The sequence below is a fragment of the Ranitomeya variabilis genome, chromosome 6, assembly GCF_051348905.1.
Source record: "Ranitomeya variabilis isolate aRanVar5 chromosome 6, aRanVar5.hap1, whole genome shotgun sequence".
Classification (NCBI taxonomy): Eukaryota; Metazoa; Chordata; class Amphibia; order Anura; family Dendrobatidae; genus Ranitomeya; species Ranitomeya variabilis.
Window position 1 is genome coordinate 91,272,028 of NC_135237.1, and position 21,489 is coordinate 91,293,516.

General features: G+C 42.9%; 1 protein-coding gene across 4 annotated transcripts in view; it reads right to left on the reverse strand.

Moving 5' to 3' along the window:
• GSDME (gasdermin E) overlaps window positions 1–21,489 on the reverse strand; it is a 165,242-nt gene that overhangs the window by 16,240 nt on the left and 127,513 nt on the right. The window contains exon 9 of one of the 4 annotated variants that reach the window (XM_077268786.1): window positions 2,696–3,505. The exons of the other annotated variants lie outside the window; for them this stretch is intronic. Within the exon in view, the coding sequence (XP_077124901.1) occupies window positions 3,330–3,505 (176 nt within the window). The 3' untranslated portion in view covers window positions 2,696–3,329. Of the gene's footprint in view, window positions 1–2,695; window positions 3,506–21,489 lie in introns of those variants that run through there. 4 annotated transcript variants of the gene reach the window in all.

Sequence of the window (21,489 nt, forward strand, 5' to 3'; positions counted from 1 at the left end):
AATCAGAGATACTTAACATAAATATTCAGGATAGGGAAGTGGAGCAACTTAGAACCAGTTTCCCCTTTCGCTGGAATAAACATTCCATTAAATACCTGGGTGTTCGCATCCCAGCTGACCCTCAGAAATTATTTGATCTTAATTTCCTTCCACTTCGGAACCTGATAGAAAAAGAGACGAAGGCTTGGTATCGTCTGCCACTGTCATGGTTTGGGAGAATTAATGCCCTTAAGATGGACATCCTACCTAAAATATTATACATTTTCCAGACTATACCGTGGGATGTAGAAGGATCCTTTTTTCTGGGTCTACATAAAATAATTAGAAAATTTGTATGGCATAGGGGGCGCTCTCGTATTAGCCATGCCCAGTTAGTCCGACGTAGGGAGGACGGGGGTGCGGGCCTGCCTGATCTGCGAGCGTACCATGCGGCGACTATTGGAAACTGTGTCCTGGATATATTCCATAATAGGACAACCAAACTTTGGGTGGACATTGAATATGAATCTTCTCCTAGCATGTGTTTGGGAGTCTTTTGGCTACCATATTGTATTGACCCAGGGAAATTGGATATATCTCTGACACTATTGTGAGATCATGGAGACGTTTTGCAAAACGCTTCCGTCTAGCGAATATTCCTGGACCATTAACCCCCTTGATTGGTAACCCTGGACTCCCCCCTGAATTACAACATTCAACATCCATAATTTTCTCTGACGCTCGGGGGGCTGTGCCTCGTATTCGAGACGTGACCAACCAGACTGATATTTTGTCATTGAGAGAGATACTGGGTGAAGGAAGGCAAAGGCCGGGACACTGGCTGCAGTATCTGCAACTTCGGAGTTATATTGATTCTCTGGGGTTGGGGGGCTCGTACCACATGTCCACACCTTTTGAGCAGTTGTGTCTTGCTTCTCAGGGCCCGACACATTCCATTTCCTTGATATACGGTTTGATAGTGTCCGGGGGAGCGGGAGACGGGCCTCTCAGATCTACAGAACAATGGCAGAGAGAATTGCACAAGGAGATTGAACCAGAGTTGTGGGTGAGGGCCTTCACGTGCGCGCATCGGCTGTCGGTGTCATGTAGAATCCAGGAGCTGAATTATAAAATTATAACACAGTGGTATAGAACACCTGTCAGATTACACAAGATTGATCCATCGATTCCGGACACCTGTTGGAGGTGTAATGGGGCGGTGGGATCTATGTTACATATATGGTGGAGTTGCAGTGGTGTTAGATCCCTCTGGAACGACATATTCGCCTTATATAATCATATTACAAACAAACAAGTAGAGGCAACGCCAGAGATAGCTTTATTGTCCATCTTTCCGGGCTCTGTGTCCAAAAATAAGAAGAGTATGTTGCCATACTTCATGAATGCAATGCGTCAAATCATACCCAGGCTGTGGAGGTCACCCATAACGCCAAGGAGGGTAGACTGGGTGGAGGCACTGGACGTGCTGTGCAGGATGGAGGAGATGAGGGCTTTTGATGACAGGTCGGGTGTTAGCTGGTATGCGAAGTGGTACTCATGGATACAATTTAAAGAGACACAGCATTTTCAGACATTGGTGACACAGGGTGTGATGCCGCGTCCATCGTAGTGGAGACTTGCTGAATAGTGAGTCGGTTGAGTTCTACTGCTGTACATGCACCGATATCCGTTTCTTCCTTTCTTCTTTCTATTTTCTCCTTTCCCTCTCTTTTCTTTTAAGGTACTTTATTATTTGTATTTTATTATTTGTGTTTGTCTTTCATATAAGAGTGGCCTGCTCTAATCCTCTCAAACTGTCTACAAATGGATGTTTATACTGCTGTGATATCACCACAGAGGTAATGGAATTACTGTTGGGAGAGAGAGGGATGTATAATACTGAGATCGTTATTAATGGTTACCATACAATGTTTTGTATATTTTTCTTCTTACTGAATAAAAATATTTTGAACAATAAAAGTTTTCTCTTCAGCAGTGCGGATGCTCCATTGGTCCCCGCTATCCAGGCTCCAGTGTTAATGTGACTTGTCAACACTTGTCCTCTGCAGTCAATGACCGGCTTTAGCAGGAACCTGTTGACGCCATTGTAGTCACGGTCGCGACTAGTGATTGGCTGCAGCAGTCACATGCCATGCTCTATAAAGGAGCTCAAAAGCCCCAAAGCTTTCCTGTTGTCAGTTCAATTTATGGTACAGTCCCAAGAAGATCGACTTTTACTCCTTGGGCAACAGTATGACAAAAGAGCACGCTACAGTGACTGTCACCTTCAAAACTGACATGGTGGGAACAGTGTTTCTCCACTAACAACAGAAAGGTCTGAACAAACATTTTTGACCCTGTGAGCCACAAGGTGCACTATCTTGTAAGCTATCTAAAGAAACATGGATATGGATGTCTTCCTTAACAGGAGTGTAACAATTGTAGTCGCAGAGCCAGTGACTGGGCTCATGTGGGAGGGGGCCCGCCAATGCCAGCGCCTATTTCAGCCGGATGTGGGTCCGAGGACGCACATTCAGTTGAAATGTATTGCGACACAGAGAACCACTGGCTCCCTGCACTGCAATCCATGCCACTGGGCTATTAGAGGTTAACAGCTTCCACTGGCACTCCAGTCACGGGCGGCGCGTGCCACTGGCGCCATTCAATTGCAAAGTCTCAATGAGGGAATACATGTTAGTACAAGTAGGGAAAGATTCCTCCTAAATATGGTAGGATGTTTTAGGATTCCTTTGGATTTTTTTGAAATAGCATATATGGATAAGCGGATATCATGAAGACAGCGTGAAGCCAGTGACATGGAATTGCTTATACAATCCTGCAAATATTGAGCAGAAATTAAAAAGAGCAGATGGCACAGAAGTCCTTAAGGGAAACAAGGATATTTTTTTTATTAAAACCAGCAGACAAATAGGATACTATAACTATAATGAACAGCTGTGACTACACACTGGAAGAACAAAGCAGCTCTCAAACAACAGGCGTAAGGAACATCACATACATTTGTAGGGTTTTTCTCCAAGGTTCTAGTTTACGGCCAGTTCATCATATTGGAACAGTACAAGTAGGAAAAGAGATCAATTATCAATTAAAATGCTGAACTGATCCAGACAAACCAATTTAGCATTTTTGTATGTTTTGTAAAAGGAGTTTTCCACCCTCTTACAAAAAATAGAGGCGAATTTCTAACTAAAGAATATGAGGGATTTTAAGATGGGCGAAGAGTAGACACAACAGAGGAGGTGAAGAAGAGTGTCAAAAAAGGGACCAAGAAGGACTGTGATGTAGTGACTGAAGTGTAGGCCGCATGTGTGTGCACAATGCCAAGCTCGCTATGGCGGGAGACTGGTGAAAAGAGAGGGGTTGTGACAAAGGGTTGTATAAGTGTGTACTGTCCTGCAAAGACAGCGACGCGGATTGTTGTGGAGTGAAGAGGGAGTTGTTGAAAAGATTGCCAGCAAGCTGTCAACAGGGCCGCCAACTTGACTTTTTATTTTTTTCTGGACAGCTAAACAAAAAATAAAAAATAAATAAAAAAAAAAAATCAATATTTTTTATGGATACATTAAAAAGCCATAATAAATCTTTATGATTATAAGTGATCCATGTCTACAACCCATAATTCTGAAATTAAGACACTGTGAACTGTAAAATGATGATCATTATAGTCAAAATAATCTGTATAAGTTTCCAGTTAAAAAAAAAATGAACCCTGGCTGTCAAATGTCAGCACGTATATACAGTTATATGAAAAATTTGGGCACCCCTATTAATCTTAAGCTTAATGTTTTATAAAAATTGTTTTTTTTGCAACAGCTATTTCAGTTTCATATATCTAATAACTGTTGGATGAGGTTTATTGTACTAACAGAAAATGTGCAATCTGCAGATTACACATTTTCTGTTAGTACAATAAACCTCATTTCAAGGCAGAAACGTTACTGTGTCCAACAGTTATTAGATATATGAAACTGAGATAGCTGTTGCAGAAAAAACTATTTTTATAAAACATTAAGCTTAAGATTAATAGGGGTGCCCAAACTTTTTCATATAACTGTATACAGGAAAACAGGGCCGTTGCCAGACCAAGAGGTACAGTTAGGTCCATATATATTTGGACAGAGACAACATTTTTCCAATTTTGGTTATAAACATTACCACAATGAATTTTAAACAAAACAATTCAGATGCAGTTGAAGTTCAGACTTTCAGCTTTCATTTGAGGGTATCCACATTAAAATTGGATGAAGAGTTTAGGAGTTTCAACTCCTTAACATGTGCCACCCTGTTTTTAAAGGGACCAAAAGTAATTGGACAGATTCAATAATTTTAAATAAAATGTTCATTTCTAGTACTTGGTTGAAAACCCTCTGTTGGCAATGACTGCCTGAAGTCTTGAACTCATGGACATCACGAGACGCTGTGTTTCCTCCTATTTGATGCTCTGCCAGGCCTTCACTGCAGTGGTTTTCAGTTGCTGTTTGTTTGTGGGCCTTTCTGTCTGAAGTTTAGTCTTTAACAAGTGAAATGCATGCTCAATTGGGTTGAGATCAGGTGACTGACTTGGCCATTCAAGAATATTCCACTTCTTTGCTTTAATAGACTCCTGGGTTGCTTTGGCTTTATGTTTTGGGTCATTGTCCATCTGTAGTATGAAACGACAACCAATCAGTTTGGCTGCATTTGGCTGGATCTGAGCACACAGTATGTCTCGGAATACCTCAGAATTCATTCAGCTGCTTCTGTCCTGTGTCACATCATCAATAAACACTAGTGACCCAGTGCCACTGGCAGCCATGCATGCCCAAGCCATCACACTGCCTCCGCCGTGTTTACATATGATGTGGTATGCTTTGGGTCATGAGCTGTACCACGCCTTTGCCATGCTTTTCTCTTTCCATCATTCTGGTAGAGGTTGATCTTGGTTTCATCTGTCCAAAGAATGTTCTTCCAGAACTGTGCTGGCTTTTTTAGATGTTTTTTAGCAAAGTTCAGTCTAGCCTTTTTATTCTTGATGCTTATGAGTGGCTTGCACCGTGCAGTGAACCCTCTGTATTTACTTTCATGCAGTCTTCTCTTTATGGTAGATTTGGATATTGATACGCCGATCTCTTGGAGGGTGTTGTTCACTTGGTTGGCTGTTGTGAATGGATTTCTCCTCACCATGGAGATTATTCTGCGATCATCCACCACTGTTGTCTTCTGTGGGCGCCCAGGTCTTTTTGCATTGATGAGTTCACCAGTGCTTTCTTTCTTTCTCAGGATGTACCAAACTGTAGATTTTGCCACTCCAAATATTGTAGCAATTTCTCGGATGGGTTTTTTCTGTTTTCGCAGCTTAAGGATGGCTTGATTCACCTGCAAGGAGAGCTCCTTTGACCGCATGTTTACTTCACAGCAAAACCTTCCAAATGCAAACACCACACCTCAAATCAACTCCAGGCCCTTTATCTGCTTAATTGAGAATGACATAACGAAGGGATTGCCCACACCTGCCCATGAAATAGCCTTGGAGTCAATTGTCCAATTACTTTTGGTCCCTTTAAAAACAGGGTGGCACATGTTAAGGAGTTGAAACTCCTAAACCCTTCATCCGATTTTAATGTGGATACCCTCAAATGAAAGCTGAAAGTCTGAACTTCAACTGCATCTGAATTGTTTTGTTTAAAATTCATTGTGGTAATGTCTGTAACCAAAATTAGAAAAATGTTGTCTCTGTCCAAATATATATGGACCTAACTGTATATGTGTGGCAAAGGGGACTATCTGCAGGTATTTTATATACAGAGTGAGTTTATCCCAGGAAGGTACCATAAGTCTGACAGGGCTGGAAGGTGGTACAGAAGAACCAAGTGGTAGAATATCTGTCATTTTTTGTTGAACCGACTTTTGTTTTCAAATGCATCCTTCTGCCATTCCGGTTTACATTGATTTAAGCATGAGCTAGGTTGATCCCAATTTATTAGGCGTGTTAATGCCCTACAGTGTACAGACAGTGGAGAGTGAAATACATAACCCTAGTAGCTCTATTTTACTAATTTTGAAGAAATTAAGCTCAAGAGTAAACTATCACGGCCTCCAGGGATGTAGGAACCCATGTTTGACACCTGTGGGTACTGCACTATTTTAGCTCCATGGAAACATTAAACTGTTTATAAATTATTGCTGGACTTTAGTCACATCTTCCCTAAGTGGTGCCGGGCTGTAGAGCAGTGCTTCTGCTTTACAATATTAAAGAGAATACATTGTTAGAAAATTACTAAATGTTTTAACAAATAATCCTTAAATATTGCAGTTCTCACACTTTCCACTGAGCCTTCCAATGGGCCACCGCTGGGAACATAACTTTTAAGCTTTTACTGTGAACATTGGGAAAGGTAAAACCTTTATACTGTAATCATGTACTGAAATTACAAAAACAAAATGCACCCGAAATTTTGATTATTTTTAATAAGAACAATAAAAAAAATTGATTAATTTCTTTCCAAATTCTAAATGCTTTTTTCTCTTTTGTTTGCTTTTCTAGCTTGTTATAACAAAGTAATCATCAGACTCCTCTGGTGTTTTGAGCTCACTACCTAGAGGTTACATCACATTCTACCATCTGTAAAACGATGGCATCCTACTTGTCTTTTTATTATTTTTTAGCCTGTTTGTGCTCTTTCATTAAGTTTTATTGTTTTCCTACACCTGTTTGTTATTCCAAAGAATTTCTTCATCTAACCCCTGTATCTGAATATTTTTTGACAGCTTCCGATTCGATCTTTGCCGTTGTGTTACTGACCTTCACCTGTTCTAAATCTTAGCTTTGTTACCTGGTTCAACCTTTGGTTTTGCCCTCTCGTACTGTGCCTGTTGCACTATATCTCTGTAATTTCCCACCTTGTTCGCTGCAGTCTTCATTAGTGCACGTTGGATGTTGGTCAGTATGACTACACTACTCACATACACTCCCTGACAGAAGATATGTCGCTTATCCATGTTATGTAAATAAAAGCTTATAACCTGATGTTAAATTCATCCATTGGTTGTATAAATTATTCTTTTGAAAGCTGAAACCCTCCGAAATGTGGTTTAGGTTAAGAAAATAAATTGGCATCAATGCAGAAATATTGATCAGTTAATGGACACAGAATGATCAGATTTTGGCAAGACGAAAGTTTTGTCACCCACAGAAAGTAATGTGATATTCAAACAAATAATCAACTTAAAATACAAATATAGGTTGCATAAAATTGGTGAATGAAGTTGTGGTGCTATTAGAGTCATATTTAATATTTTGTGTGACTTCCATAAGCTTGAAGGACTGCATCCATGCGGTTCAACAATGATTCATACAATTTATTAATGAAGTCATCAGGAATAGCAAAGAATGCAGTCTTACATGCCTCCCAGAGTTCATCTAGATTCTTTGGTTTTGTCTTCCAAGCTTCCTCTTTCATCCTACCCCAAACATGCTTAATGATGTTCATGTCTGGTGACTGGGCTGGCCAGTCCTTGAGCACCTTGATCTTTTTTGCCTGGAGGAACTTTGTTGTAGAGATGGATGTATGATATGGAGCACCATCCTGCTGCAGAATTTGACCCCTTTTATGATTTGGAATATAAGAGGTAGCTAATAGCTCTTGATATTTTAGGTTATTGATATTGCCTTCCACCTTGCAAATGTTTCGCACACCCCCATACTGAATGTAACCCCAGACCATGATCTTTCCACCACCAAATGTAACGGTTTTCTGGGTGTATTTTGGATCCATACGGCTCCAGTAGGTCTCCTGCAGTACTTGCGGTGGCTGTGGTGTAATTCTACTGAAGATTCATCAGAGAAATCCACCTTCTGACACTTTTCCAGCGTCCATCTGTTTATCAGGCTGTGGGACTTTGCAAATGCCACACGGTTTTTTATTTGCCTTTTGTTTAGTGCTGGCTTCTGGGCACTGATTTGACCATGGAGGCCATTTCGAGACAGAATCCTACAAACTGTTCTAGTTGACACAGGGACTTGAAGTGACCAGGCCTGTTGGATCTCTGCTGCAGCGGAAGAGGGGTTTGCTTTGGATTTTCTAACCAACAAACGTTCCTCCTGAGCAGTTGTCTTGCGGGGTCTGCCGGACCTGGGCTTGTCAAACACATCTCCAGTCTCTTCAAATCTTTTTTTAATTCTTTGTACTTGACGCTGAGACACATTAAAGGTGCCAGCCACCTCTGCAGTGGATCTGGTCTTCAGCCTCTTGATAATCCAGGCTTTGGTAGCAGGGTCATTCCATGTCAAGTGAACCAATGATTTTTACCACTATATTTTTAATTCTTTTGAGATTTTGTTATTTGGTAATAGTGTGTCAGAGAATGCAAAATGTGAAGAAAAAAAAATTCTAGATTTTTTTTTTTTTTTTAATTGATTTTCAAAGTTCGGAAAAAGTGCGAATTTCGGTGTTGCCTGCCTTTACATTTCTCCCCATAACTCAGGCTAGAAAAGAGATAGAGAAACAAAATTAACACCATTCTACTCAGAACAGTACAGGCTTTCACCAGATATGTCACAAGCGTATCTTTGATAATAATTTACCTATGCGAGCGCAAGCGCAAAACTTTAAAACGCATTTCTGAAAAAAACGTTTAATTTAAAAATTTCAAAAACTGCACATGTGCCTGCTATGCTCCTATTCACATCTGTACCAAAACACAAGATGGGATCATGATGGGATCATATTTTAAAAAATAAAACTATTACAGTGTCAGTTCAAAAATCTTGATTTCAGATCTGCTCAGCTTGTGGTCTAACAGTGTGGGGTCTAGATTTGCCAAATAATCCATGATTGCTAGATATTACTGTATTATTTTATTATGTTACAGCTTAGAAGCAGGAGAGGACAGAAGAGAAGCTTTGTTAGGGCTGAGGATGACCAGGGGTAGACGGTGACTGCAGAGCAGATGACCGGCCGGCAGCTCGGGTCTCCACAGACCGTATTCACACCAAATCTTATCACCCAGGCAACTCCTCAAATGGAGAGAGAAAAATACTCTTAACATCCAGTTCATGTATTGTACAAACCAGGACTACAAAGAGGAGGAGGAGGAGGAGAGTTTGTTATAACATCAGTTACAGGAAGCAGAACCCATCACAGGGACTCAGCAATACCGGACTGTCATCCCATGTAGTGGAAATAAAGACAGTGACGTCCATGAGGTGGTAGAAGAAGGCACAAGATCGGCAATGGATGGCATAACTGGTTATGTGACCTGTGAATATGATCGGCGCTGATGGCTACTGGACTCTCCAAAGATTGTGAAAATGAAGACGTAGAAGTGACTTTTCTGCACCTTCTGGTCCAGCGCCGTCCTTTGTGTATCCAAGAAAACCAGACATTGTAAAAGTGAACAAAAATCAGATATAACTCAGGTGGAGCCGAGCACCATGACAGCCGCACATACTCACACAGAAGGAAACGGCCATTGCTAGTGAGCGCTTATGGGCAAGATGACATTTCACCCACTAGAAGGGACACATTGATGATAGAAGACCAGTGTAAAAACCTACTATTAATTGTTTGATTAGTTCATATTTTATAGTATGAGGATTTAACTACCGTACTATTCTTCTTAAACACTTCAGAAATTACATGTTTAGTGATATAATAGAAAAAAAATTGTTCCATGTATAAATAGGTGGTAGAAATATTGGTTCTTTTATTCTTGTTTTTAACATAATTAGGACAAGACTGTATTTAGAAAATCACACTTGAGGATGTGATCACCTTTTATCTTTTGGCTTGTTCAATGAATTCAGGTTGAAAATGCTGAGCAAGTTGTTATGATGATTAAGATGAGTTTATTCTGGCACTTCGGTATTTGTTTTTTGTGTTTCTTTATTGTTACATATAAATGTTGAATGCAATAAGTTGTAATTTGAAAAGAAAAAAGGAAGAAACTCACACAAACATAAAATCAGATGATTCAAGGCTTAAAAAAAAAATACAAATGTGATAGATCCCAAGTTGAATCCCTGTACAAATATAAACAAGGACACAAGTAACACACATGCATGTTTTCACAATTTTAAAACATACGTTTTTTTCAGAATTGCGCATCAAAATTTTTAATTTGATTTCTCCAAAACAAAATATAAAGAAACATAGTCTTGTGACATATCAAATGAAAGCCAGTACCGTTCTGAGAAAAATGATGCCTCTCCCATCTCTATATCTTAATTCTAGCCCGAGATATGATAGAAAATGTAAAGCCATACCAGGCCAAAATCCATGCTTTTTCAAAACTTTAAAAATCTGTAAAAAATTAACTGATGAAGAAAAAAATTCTAAACTTTTAATTTGTAATTAACTAAAGTTGTACTTCATAAAAACAAAAAATAAAAAAAATCTAAAGACGTAAGGTAAAAAAAATATTCATATTTGGATCACTTGATATGGAATGACCCAGCAGGGTGGATTTTTGGCATGTTGTCAGAGCTCAAGTTGCAGTTCAAGTGAAAGTCTGGGGTGCTGGGTTTCTTTTTATACACACACAGTAATTAACCGATCATTTACTGAGCACAGGTGAGGATGTAAACTAGGATTGGGTGCATTATATGACCAGTGTTATGATCCCAGTGGCTGGGGATCACAGGAAATACTAGCTAAGTAACTAAACATAGACAAGAGCTCTAGGGAGGTGGTAACTGGACTGACCGCAAAACCTGATCCTATCCAAACACACTAAAGGTAGCCGGTGAACGTGCCTAAAATCCTGGACGTCTCGACGCAGCCTGAGAAACTGACTACCCCTAAAGAGAAAGCAAGACCTCACTTGCCTCAAGAGAAATAACCCCAAAGATATAGGAAGCCCCCAACAAATAATAACGGTGAGGTAAGGAGAAAAGACACACATAGGAATGAAAACAGATTCAGCAAATGAGGCCCGCTAGTACTAGATAGCAGAAAACAGATAGCGAACTGTGCGGTCAGTAAAAAACCCTACCAAAATATCCACGCTGAGAATTCAAGAACCCCCACACCAACTAACGGTGTGGGGGGGGAAACTCAGCCCCCCAGAGCTACCAGCAAGCTGGGAAATCACATATTAGCAAGCTGGACAAGAAACATATAGAACACTGATGATCAAAAAATGAACAAAACGGAAACTTAGCTTCTCTTGAAGAGACTGGGAGCAAGGTAGTCAGAAGGAATCAGAATAGCACTGAATACATTGGCCGCAGGCATAGACTGAGAGTCCAAGTGAGCTTAAATAGAAAACCAGCCCACAGATAACGAGACAGCTGATGCCAGTCACAAACCTGCAGAAAGACAGCACTCACACAGTACCACTTGTGACCACAAGAGGGAGCCCAGAAATAGAGTTCACAACAGACCAGGCGACAAAACTTTTGTCTTGCCAAAATCTGACCATTCTGTGTCCATTAACTGATCAATATTTCTGCATTGATGCCAATTTATTTTCTTAACCTAAACCACATTTCGGAGGGTTTCAGCTTTCAAAAGAATAATTTATACAACCAATGAATGAATTTAATGTCCGGTTATAAGCTTTTATTTACATGACACGGATAAGCGACAACTTCTGTCAGGGAGTGTACTTTGGCTATGGTCAAACGGCCGTAGATTCTCTCATCCGAGAGAATCGGACCGATTATGCTAATAACGCTAATCTCAAACTTGATCAGATTTTGATCAGTGTCAGTTTACTGTGAGCCGATTCTCTCTCATGAGAGAATCGCAGCTCAAGTGTGGCAAAGACGTAGAACTTCATTTCTCCATCTTCTCCATGGTCTTTTGTCAGCGTAAATCAGGCTGCACTCAGATGACATCCAAGTGCAGTCTGATGTTTTACACGCACCCATAGACTTATATGGGTGCGCAAGGTCTGATTATCGGATGCACTCACAGCATGTTGCAATTTTTTTCTCATGTCAAACCAGCATGTATCAAAAACGGCATTTTTGATCTCACTCCACAAATTCTCAATCAGATTGAAGGCTGGGCATTGGGGTGGACACTTCCTAACATCAATCTTGGTGGTCTGGAACTGGGATTTTGCCCACTTACTGGTGTGTTTGGGGTCGTTGTCCTGCTGAAACACCCATTTCAAGGGCATTTTTTCTGCAGCATAAGGAAACATGACCTCTTCCAGTATAATGATATATTCAGTCTGGTCCATGGTGCCTGGTATGCGATATATGGGCCCAACTCCACAGTATGAGAAACATCCCAAACCATTATGACTGCACCTCCATGTTTTACTGTGTACTGTGGCTTAAATTCAGTGTTGATGGGTCGTCTCACACACGGTCTGTGGCCTTTAGATCCAATAAGAAAAATCTTGTCCTCATCTGTCCACAGAATGTTGTGCCTCTTCTCTTTAGGTCAGTCAATGTGTTCTTTGGCAAACGCTAACCTTTTCAACACGTCTTTTTTTTTCAGCAATGGTACTTTACGAGGATTTGTTACAAATAGTTTGGCTTCATGTAGGTGTCTTCTGATGGTTGCAGGACTAACAGGTGACTGAAAATCTGCTTTGACCTCCTGGGAGCTGATCATTGGATGCTTATTTGTCATTCTTGTGATTCTATGATATATAAAAATTATAGTATTTATTTTCCTACCACGTGTTTTGGGCTTTTGTTTGTCGTTTTAAAGCATTGGAAATCTTTTTAGCTGAGCAGCCAATTATTTTCTGCACTTCTTTAAATGTTTTCCCTCTCCAATCTACTTCTTGATCAAAGTTCTTTATCCTTCGGTACAATGTCTGGAACAAATTATTTTACTCACTTAACAAGGGCTAAAACCAGCAGGTACAACATTTGATGCCCTCCGTCTTACAATAAGGGCCATAATTGACACCAGTTTCATCACAGAATGAATGACCTTACTACTTGAACTCTGCACTCATATTAATTAGAATACCCCCCTTTCATTAAGGGAGTCAATTACACCCAATTAGCAGCGTGCATATCATGACTGTTGATTCTGTTTGTTGACCATTATTTGCCTATACCAAGTCATGAATTTTTTCCCATGTTGTATGATCTTTTATAACGGTGACTATGAGAGACAGCTGTCTTTTTTGCAGGTAACGAGTTGATTAGGTGCGTCTAACTGGTCTGTAGGAGCAAGAACTTTAATGGTTGGTAGGGGATCAAATACTTATTTCTCATTGCAAATAAATTTATATAATTTATACAATGTGATTTTCTGGACTTTATTTTTGATATTCTATCTCTCAATGTTAAAATTAACCTACCCTTAACCCCTTCATGACCCAGCCTATTTTGGCCTTAATGACCTTGCCGTTTTTTGCAATTCTGACCAGTGTCCCTTTATGAAGTAATAACTCAGGAACGCTCCAACGGATCCTAGCGATTCTGAGATTGTTTTTTCGTGACATAATGGGCTTCATGCTAGTTGTAAATTTAGGTCGATAATTTCTGAGTTTATTTGTGAAAAAAAACGGAAATTTGGCAAAAATTTTGAAAATTTCACAATTTTCACATTTTGAATTTTTATTCTGTTAAACCAGAGAGTTATGTGACACAAAATAGTTAATAAATAACATTTCCCACATGTCTGCTTTACATCAGCACAATTTTGGAAACAAATTTTTTTTTTGCTAGGAAGTTATAAGGGTTAAAATTTGACCAGTGATTTCTCATTTTTACAACAAAATTTACAAAACCATTTTTTTTAGGGACCACCTCACATTTGAAGTCAGTTTGAGGGTTCTATATGGCTGAAAATACCCAAAAGTGACACCATTCTAATAACTGCACCCCTCAAGGTGCTCAAAACCACATTCAAGAAGTTATTAACCTTTCAGGTGTTTCACAGCAGCAGAAGCAACATGGAAGTAAAAAATGAACATTTAACTTTTTAGTCACAAAAATGATCTTTTAGCAAAATTTTTTTTATTTTCCCAAGGGTAAAAGGAGAAACTGGACCACGAACGTTGTTGTCCAATTTGTCCTGAGTACGCTGATACCTCATATGTGGGGGTAAACCACTGTTTGGGCGCACGGCAGGGCTCGGAAGGGAAGGAGCGCCATTTGACTTTTTCAATGAAAAATTGGCTCCAATCTTTAGCGGACACCATGTCGCGTTTGGAGAGCCCCCATGTGCCTAAACATTGGAGCTCCCCCACAAGTGACCCCATTTTGGAAACTAGACCCCCCATGGAACTTATCTAGAAGCATAGTGAGCACTTTAAACCCCCAGGTGCTTCACAAATTGATCCGTAAAAATGAAACAGTACTTTTTTTTCACAAAAAAATTATTTTAGCCTCAGTTTTTTCATTTTCACATGGGCAACAGGATAAAATGGATCCTAAAATTTGTTGGACCATTTCTCCTGAGTACACCGATACCTCACATGTGGGGGTAAACCACTGTCTGGGCACATGGTAAGGCTCGGAAGGGAAGGAGCGCCATTTGACTTTTTGAATGAAAAATTATCTCCATCGCTAGCAGACACCATGTCACGTTTGGAGAGCCCCCGTGTGCCTAAACATTGGAGCTCCCCCACAAGTGACCCCATTTTGGAAACTAGACCCCCAAGGAACTTATCTAGAAGCATAGTGAGCACTTTAAACTCTCAGGTGCTTCACAAATTGATCCGTAAAAATGAAAAAGTACTTTTTTTTCACACAAAATTTCTTTTAGCCTCAATTTTTTCATTTTCACATGGGCAACAGGATAAAATGGATCCTAAAATTTGTTGGGCAATTTCTCCTGAGTACGCCGATACCTCATATGTGGGGGTAAACCACTGTTTGGGTGCACGGCAAGGCTCGGAAGGGGAGGCATGCCATTTGACTTTTTGAATGGAAAATTAGCTCCAATCGTTAGCGGACACCATGTCGCGTTTGGAGAGCCCCTGTGTGCCTAAACATTGGAGCTCCCCTACAAGTGACCCCATTTTGGAAACTAGACCCCCCCAGGGAACTTATCTAGATGCATAGTGAGCACTTATAACCCCCAGGTGCTTCACAGAAGTTTATAATGCAGAGCCGTCAAAATAAAAAATAATTTTTCTTTCCTCAAAAATGATTTTTAGCACAGAATTTTTTATTTTCCCAAGGGTAATAGGAGAAATTGGACCCCAAATATTGTTGTCCAGTTTGTCCTGAGTACGATGATACCCCATATGTGGGGGTAAACCACTGTTTGGGCGCACCGCAGGGCTCGGAAGGGAAGGCACACCATTTGGCTTTTTGAATGGAAAATTAGCTCCAATCATTAGCGGACACCATGTCGCGTTTGGAGAGCCCCCGTGTGCCTAAACATTGGAGCTCCCGCACAAGTGACCCCATTTTGGAAACTAGACCTCCCAAGGAACTAATCTAGATGTGTGGTGAGCACTTTGAACCCCCATGTGCTTCACAGAAGTTTATAACGCAGAGCCATGAAAATAAAAAATAATTTTTCTTTTCTCAAAAATGATTTTTTAGCCCACAATTTTTTATTTTCACAAGGGTAACAGGAGAATTTGGACCCCAATATTTGTTGCCCAGTTTGTTGTGAGTACGCTGATACCCCATATGTGGGGGTAAACCACTGTTTGGGCACACGTCAGGGCTCGGAAGGGAAGTAGTGACATTTGAAATGCAGACTTTGATGGAATGGTCTGCGGGCATCACGTTGCATTTGCAGAGCCCCTGATGTGCCTAAACTAGTAGAAACACCCCACAAGTGACCCCATTTTGGAAACTAGACCCCCGAAGGAACTTATCTAGATGTGTGGTGAGCACTTTCAACCCCCAAGTGCTTCACAGAAGTTAATAACGCAGAGCCGTGAAAATAAAAAATAATTGTTCTTTCCTCAAAAATTATGTTTTAGCAAGTAATTTTTGTGGGGGTACACCACTGTTTGGGCGCACGTTGGGGCTTGGAAGGGAGGGAGCACCATTTGACTTTTTGAACGCAAGATTGGCTGGAATCAATGGTGGCGCCATGTTGCGTTTGGAGACCCCTGATGTGCCTAAACAGTGGAAACCCCTCAATTCTAACTTCAACACTAACCCCAACACACCCCTAATCCTAATCCCAACTGTAGCCATAACCCTAATCACAACCCTAACCCCAACACACCCCTAACCACAACCCTAACCCCAACACACCCGTAACCCTAATTCCAACCCTAACCCTAATCCTAATCCCAACCCTAACCCTAATCCCAACCCTAACCACAACTGTAACCCCAACACACCCCTAACCCTATCCGTAACCCTAACCACAAGCCTAATCTTAACCCTATTTCCAACCCTAGCCCTAATTCCAACCCTAACCCTAAGGCTATGTGCCCACGTTGCGGATTCGTGTGAGATTTTTCCCGCACGATTTTTGAAAAATCTGCAGGTAAAAGGCACTGCGTTTTACCTGCGGATTTACAGCGGATTTCCAGTGTTTTTTTGTGCGGATTTCACCTGCGGATTCCTATTGAGGAACAGGTGTAAAACGCTGCGGAATCCTCACAAAGAATTGACATGCTGCGGAAAATACAACGCAGCATTTCTGCACGGAATTTTCCGCACCATGGGCACAGCGGATTTGGTTTTCCATAGGTGTACATGGTACTGTAAACCTGATGGAAAACTGCTACGAATTCGCAGCGGCCAATCCGCTGCGGATCCGCGGCCAATCCGCTGCGGATCCGCAGCCAATCCGCTGCGGATCCGCGGCCAAATCCGCACTGTGTGCACATGCCATAACCCTAACCCTACCCCTAACCCTAACCCTACCCCTAGTTCTAACCCTAGTTCTAACCCTAACCCTAGTGGAAAAAGAAAAAAAAAATATTTTCTTTATTTTATTATTGTCCCTACCTATAGGGGTGATAAAGGGGGGGGTTTATTTATTATTTTTTTTATTTTGATCGCTGTGATAGAACCTACCACAGCGATCAAAATGTACTTGTAACTCATCTGCCGGCCGGCAGATTCGGCGGGCGCACTACGCATGCGCCCGCCATTTTGGAAGATGGCGGTGCCCAGGGAGAAGACGGACCGACTTCCGGAGGCTCGGTAAGTATGAGGGGGTGGTGGGGGGGTGGATCGGAGCACAGGGGGGGGATCGGAGGACGGGGGGAGCGGACAGGAGCACGGGGGAGCGGACAGGGGGACGGAGGGGGGTACCGGACAGAACGGAGGACTGGGGAGGAGATCGGGGGCGGTGGGGCAGAACATGATTTCCAGCCATGGCAGATGCTATTGCAGCATCGGCCATGGCTGGATTGCAATATTTCACCATTTTCATAGGTGAAATATTGCAAATTGCTCTGATTGGCTGTTGCACTTTCAACAGCCAATCAGAGCGATCGTAGCCACGTGGGGGCAAAGCCACCCCCCCTGGGCTGAAGTACAACTTCCCCTCTCCCTGCAGATCGGGTGAAATAGGAATTAACCCTTTCACCCGATCTGCAGGGACGCGATCATTCCATGACGCCACATAGGCGTCATGGGTCGGATTGGCACCGACTTTCATGACGCCTACGTGGCGGCAAAGGTCGGGAAGGGGTTAAAATTATAGACTGTTCATGTCTTTGTCAGTGGGCAAACTTAGAAAATGAGCAAGGCATCAAATACTTTTTCCCCTCACTGTATTGCAATACCAAATACAACCCCTGGTCAGTGATTGCTGCTTTCTTCAAAAAAGCAACAATGTCTTTCTATTCCTGTAGAACCTCTTTCAGGGAAACCGTGAAAATAAAAAATAATTGTTCTTTCCTCAAAAATTATGTTTTAGCAAGTAATTTTTGTGGGGGGTACACCACTGTTTGGGCGCACGTTGGGGCTTGGAAGGGAGGGAGCACCATTTCACTTTTTGAACGCAAGATTGGCTGGAATCAATGGTGGCGCCATGTTGCGTTTGGAGACCCCTGATGTGCCTAAACAGTGGAAACCCCTCAATTCTAACTTCAACACTAACCCCAACACACCCCTAATCCTAATCCCAACTGTAGCCATAACCCTAATCACAACCCTAACCCCAACACACCCCTAACCACAACCCTAACCCCAACACACCCGTAACCCTAATTCCAACCCTAACCCTAATCCTAACCCTAATCCCAACCCTAACCCTAATCCCAACCCTAACCACAACTGTAACCCCAACACACCCCTAACCCTATCCGTAACCCTAACCACAAGCCTAATCTTAACCCTATTTCCAACCCTAGCCCTAATTCCAACCCTAACCCTAAGGCTATGTGCCCACGTTGCGGATTCGTGTGAGATTTTTCCCGCACAATTTTTGAAAAATCTGCAGGTAAAAGGCACTGCGTTTTACCTGCGGATTTACAGCGGATTTCCAGTGTTTTTTTGTGCGGATTTCACCTGCGGATTCCTATTGAGGAACAGGTGTAAAACGCTGCGGAATCCTCACAAAGAATTGACATGCTGCGGAAAATACAACGCAGCATTTCTGCACGGAATTTTCCGCACCATGGGCACAGCGGATTTGGTTTTCCATAGGTGTACATGGTACTGTAAACCTGATGGAAAACTGCTACGAATTCGCAGCGGCCAATCCGCTGCGGATCCGCGGCCAATCCGCTGCGGATCCGCGGCCAATCCGCTGCGGATCCGCGGCCAAATCCGCACTGTGTGCACATGCCATAACCCTAACCCTACCCCTAACCCTACCCCTAACCCTAACCCTACCCCTAGTTCTAACCCTAGTTCTAACCCTAACCCTAGTGGAAAAAGAAAAAAAATATATTTTCTTTATTTTATTATTGTCCCTACCTATAGGGGTGATAAAGGGGGGGGTTTATTTATTATTTTTTTTATTTTGATCGCTGTGATAGAACCTACCACAGCGATCAAAATGTACTTGTAACTCATCTGCCGGCCGGCAGATTCGGCGGGCGCACTGCGCATGCGCCCGCCATTTTGGAAGATGGCGGTGCCCAGGGAGAAGACGGACCGACTTCCGGAGGCTCGGTAAGTATGAGGGGGTGGTGGGGGGGTGGATCGGAGCACAGGGGGGGGGGATCGGAGGACGGGGGGAGCGGACAGGAGCACGGGGGAGCGGACAGGGGGACGGAGGGGGGTACCGGACAGAACGGAGGACTAGGGAGGAGATCGGGGGCGGTGGGGCAGAACATGATTTCCAGCCATGGCAGATGCTATTGCAGCATCGGCCATGGCTGGATTGCAATATTTCACCATTTTCATAGGTGAAATATTGCAAATTGCTCTGATTGGCTGTTGCACTTTCAACAGCCAATCAGAGCGATCGTAGCCACGTGGGGGCAAAGCCACCCCCCCTGGGCTGAAGTACAACTTCCCCTCTCCCTGCAGATCGGGTGAAATAGGAGTTAACCCTTTCACCCGATCTGCAGGGACGCGATCATTCCATGACGCCACATAGGCGTCATGGGTCGGATTGGCACCGACTTTCATGACGCCTACGTGGCGTCAAAGGTCGGGAAGGGGTTAAAATTATAGACTGTTCATGTCTTTGTCAGTGGGCAAACTTACAAAATGAGCAAGGCATCAAATACTTTTTCCCCTCACTGTATTGCAATACCAAATACAACCCCTGGTCAGTGATTGCTGCTTTCTTCAAAAAAGCAACAATGTCTTTCTATTCCTGTAGAACCTCTTTCAGGGAAACCGTGAAAATAAAAAATAATTGTTCTTTCCTCAAAAATTATGTTTTAGCAAGTAATTTTTGTGGGGGGTACACCACTGTTTGGGCGCACGTTGGGGCTTGGAAGGGAGGGAGCACCATTTGACTTTTTGAACGCAAGATTGGCTGGAATCAATGGTGGCGCCATGTTGCGTTTGGAGACCCCTGATGTGCCTAAACAGTGGAAACCCCTCAATTCTAACTTCAACACTAACCCCAACACACCCCTAATCCTAATCCCAACTGTAGCCATAACCCTAATCACAACCCTAACCCCAACACACCCCTAACCACAACCCTAACCCCAACACACCCGTAACCCTAATTCCAACCCTAACCCTAATCCTAACCCTAATCCCAACCCTAACCCTAATCCCAACCCTAACCACAACTGTAACCTCAACACACCCCTAACCCTATCCGTAACCCTAACCACAAGCCTAATCTTAACCCTATTTCCAACCCTAGCCCTAATTCCAACCCTAACCCTAAGGCTATGTGCCCACGTTGCGGATTCGTGTGAGATTTTTCCCGCACGATTTTTGAAAAATCTGCAGGTAAAAGGCACTGCGTTTTACCTGCGGATTTACAGCGGATTTCCAGTGTTTTTTTGTGCGGATTTCACCTGCGGATTCCTATTGAGGAACAGGTGTAAAACGCTGCGGAATCCTCACAAAGAATTGACATGCTGCGGAAAATACAACGCAGCATTTCTGCACGGAATTTTCCGCACCATGGGCACAGCGGATTTGGTTTTCCATAGGTGTACATGGTACTGTAAACCTGATGGAAAACTGCTACGAATTCGCAGCGGCCAATCCGCTGCGGATCCGCGGCCAATCCGCTGCGGATCCGCGGCCAATCCGCTGCGGATCCGCGGCCAAATCCGCACTGTGTGCACATGCCATAACCCTAACCCTACCCCTAACCCTACCCCTAACCCTAACCCTACCCCTAGTTCTAACCCTAGTTCTAACCCTAACCCTAGTGGAAAAAGAAAAAAAAAATATTTTCTTTATTTTATTATTGTCCCTACCTATAGGGGTGATAAAGGGGGGGGTTTATTTATTATTTTTTTTATTTTGATCGCTGTGATAGAACCTACCACAGCGATCAAAATGTACTTGTAACTCATCTGCCGGCCGGCAGATTCGGCGGGCGCACTGCGCATGCGCCCGCCATTTTGGAAGATGGCGGTGCCCAGGGAGAAGACGGACCGACTTCCGGAGGCTCGGTAAGTATGAGGGGGTGGTGGGGGGGTGGATCGGAGCACAGGGGGGGGGGATCGGAGGACGGGGGGAGCGGACAGGAGCACGGGGGAGCGGACAGGGGGACGGAGGGGGGTACCGGACAGAACGGAGGACTGGGGAGGAGATCGGGGGCGGTGGGGCAGAACATGATTTCCAGCCATGGCAGATGCTATTGCAGCATCGGCCATGGCTGGATTGCAATATTTCACCATTTTCATAGGTGAAATATTGCAAATTGCTCTGATTGGCTGTTGCACTTTCAACAGCCAATCAGAGCGATCGTAGCCACGTGGGGGCAAAGCCACCCCCCCTGGGCTGAAGTACAACTTCCCCTCTCCCTGCAGATCGGGTGAAATAGGAATTAACCCTTTCACCCGATCTGCAGGGACGCGATCATTCCATGACGCCACATAGGCGTCATGGGTCGGATTGGCACCGACTTTCATGACGCCTACGTGGCGGCAAAGGTCGGGAAGGGGTTAAAATTATAGACTGTTCATGTCTTTGTCAGTGGGCAAACTTAGAAAATGAGCAAGGCATCAAATACTTTTTCCCCTCACTGTATTGCAATACCAAATACAACCCCTGGTCAGTGATTGCTG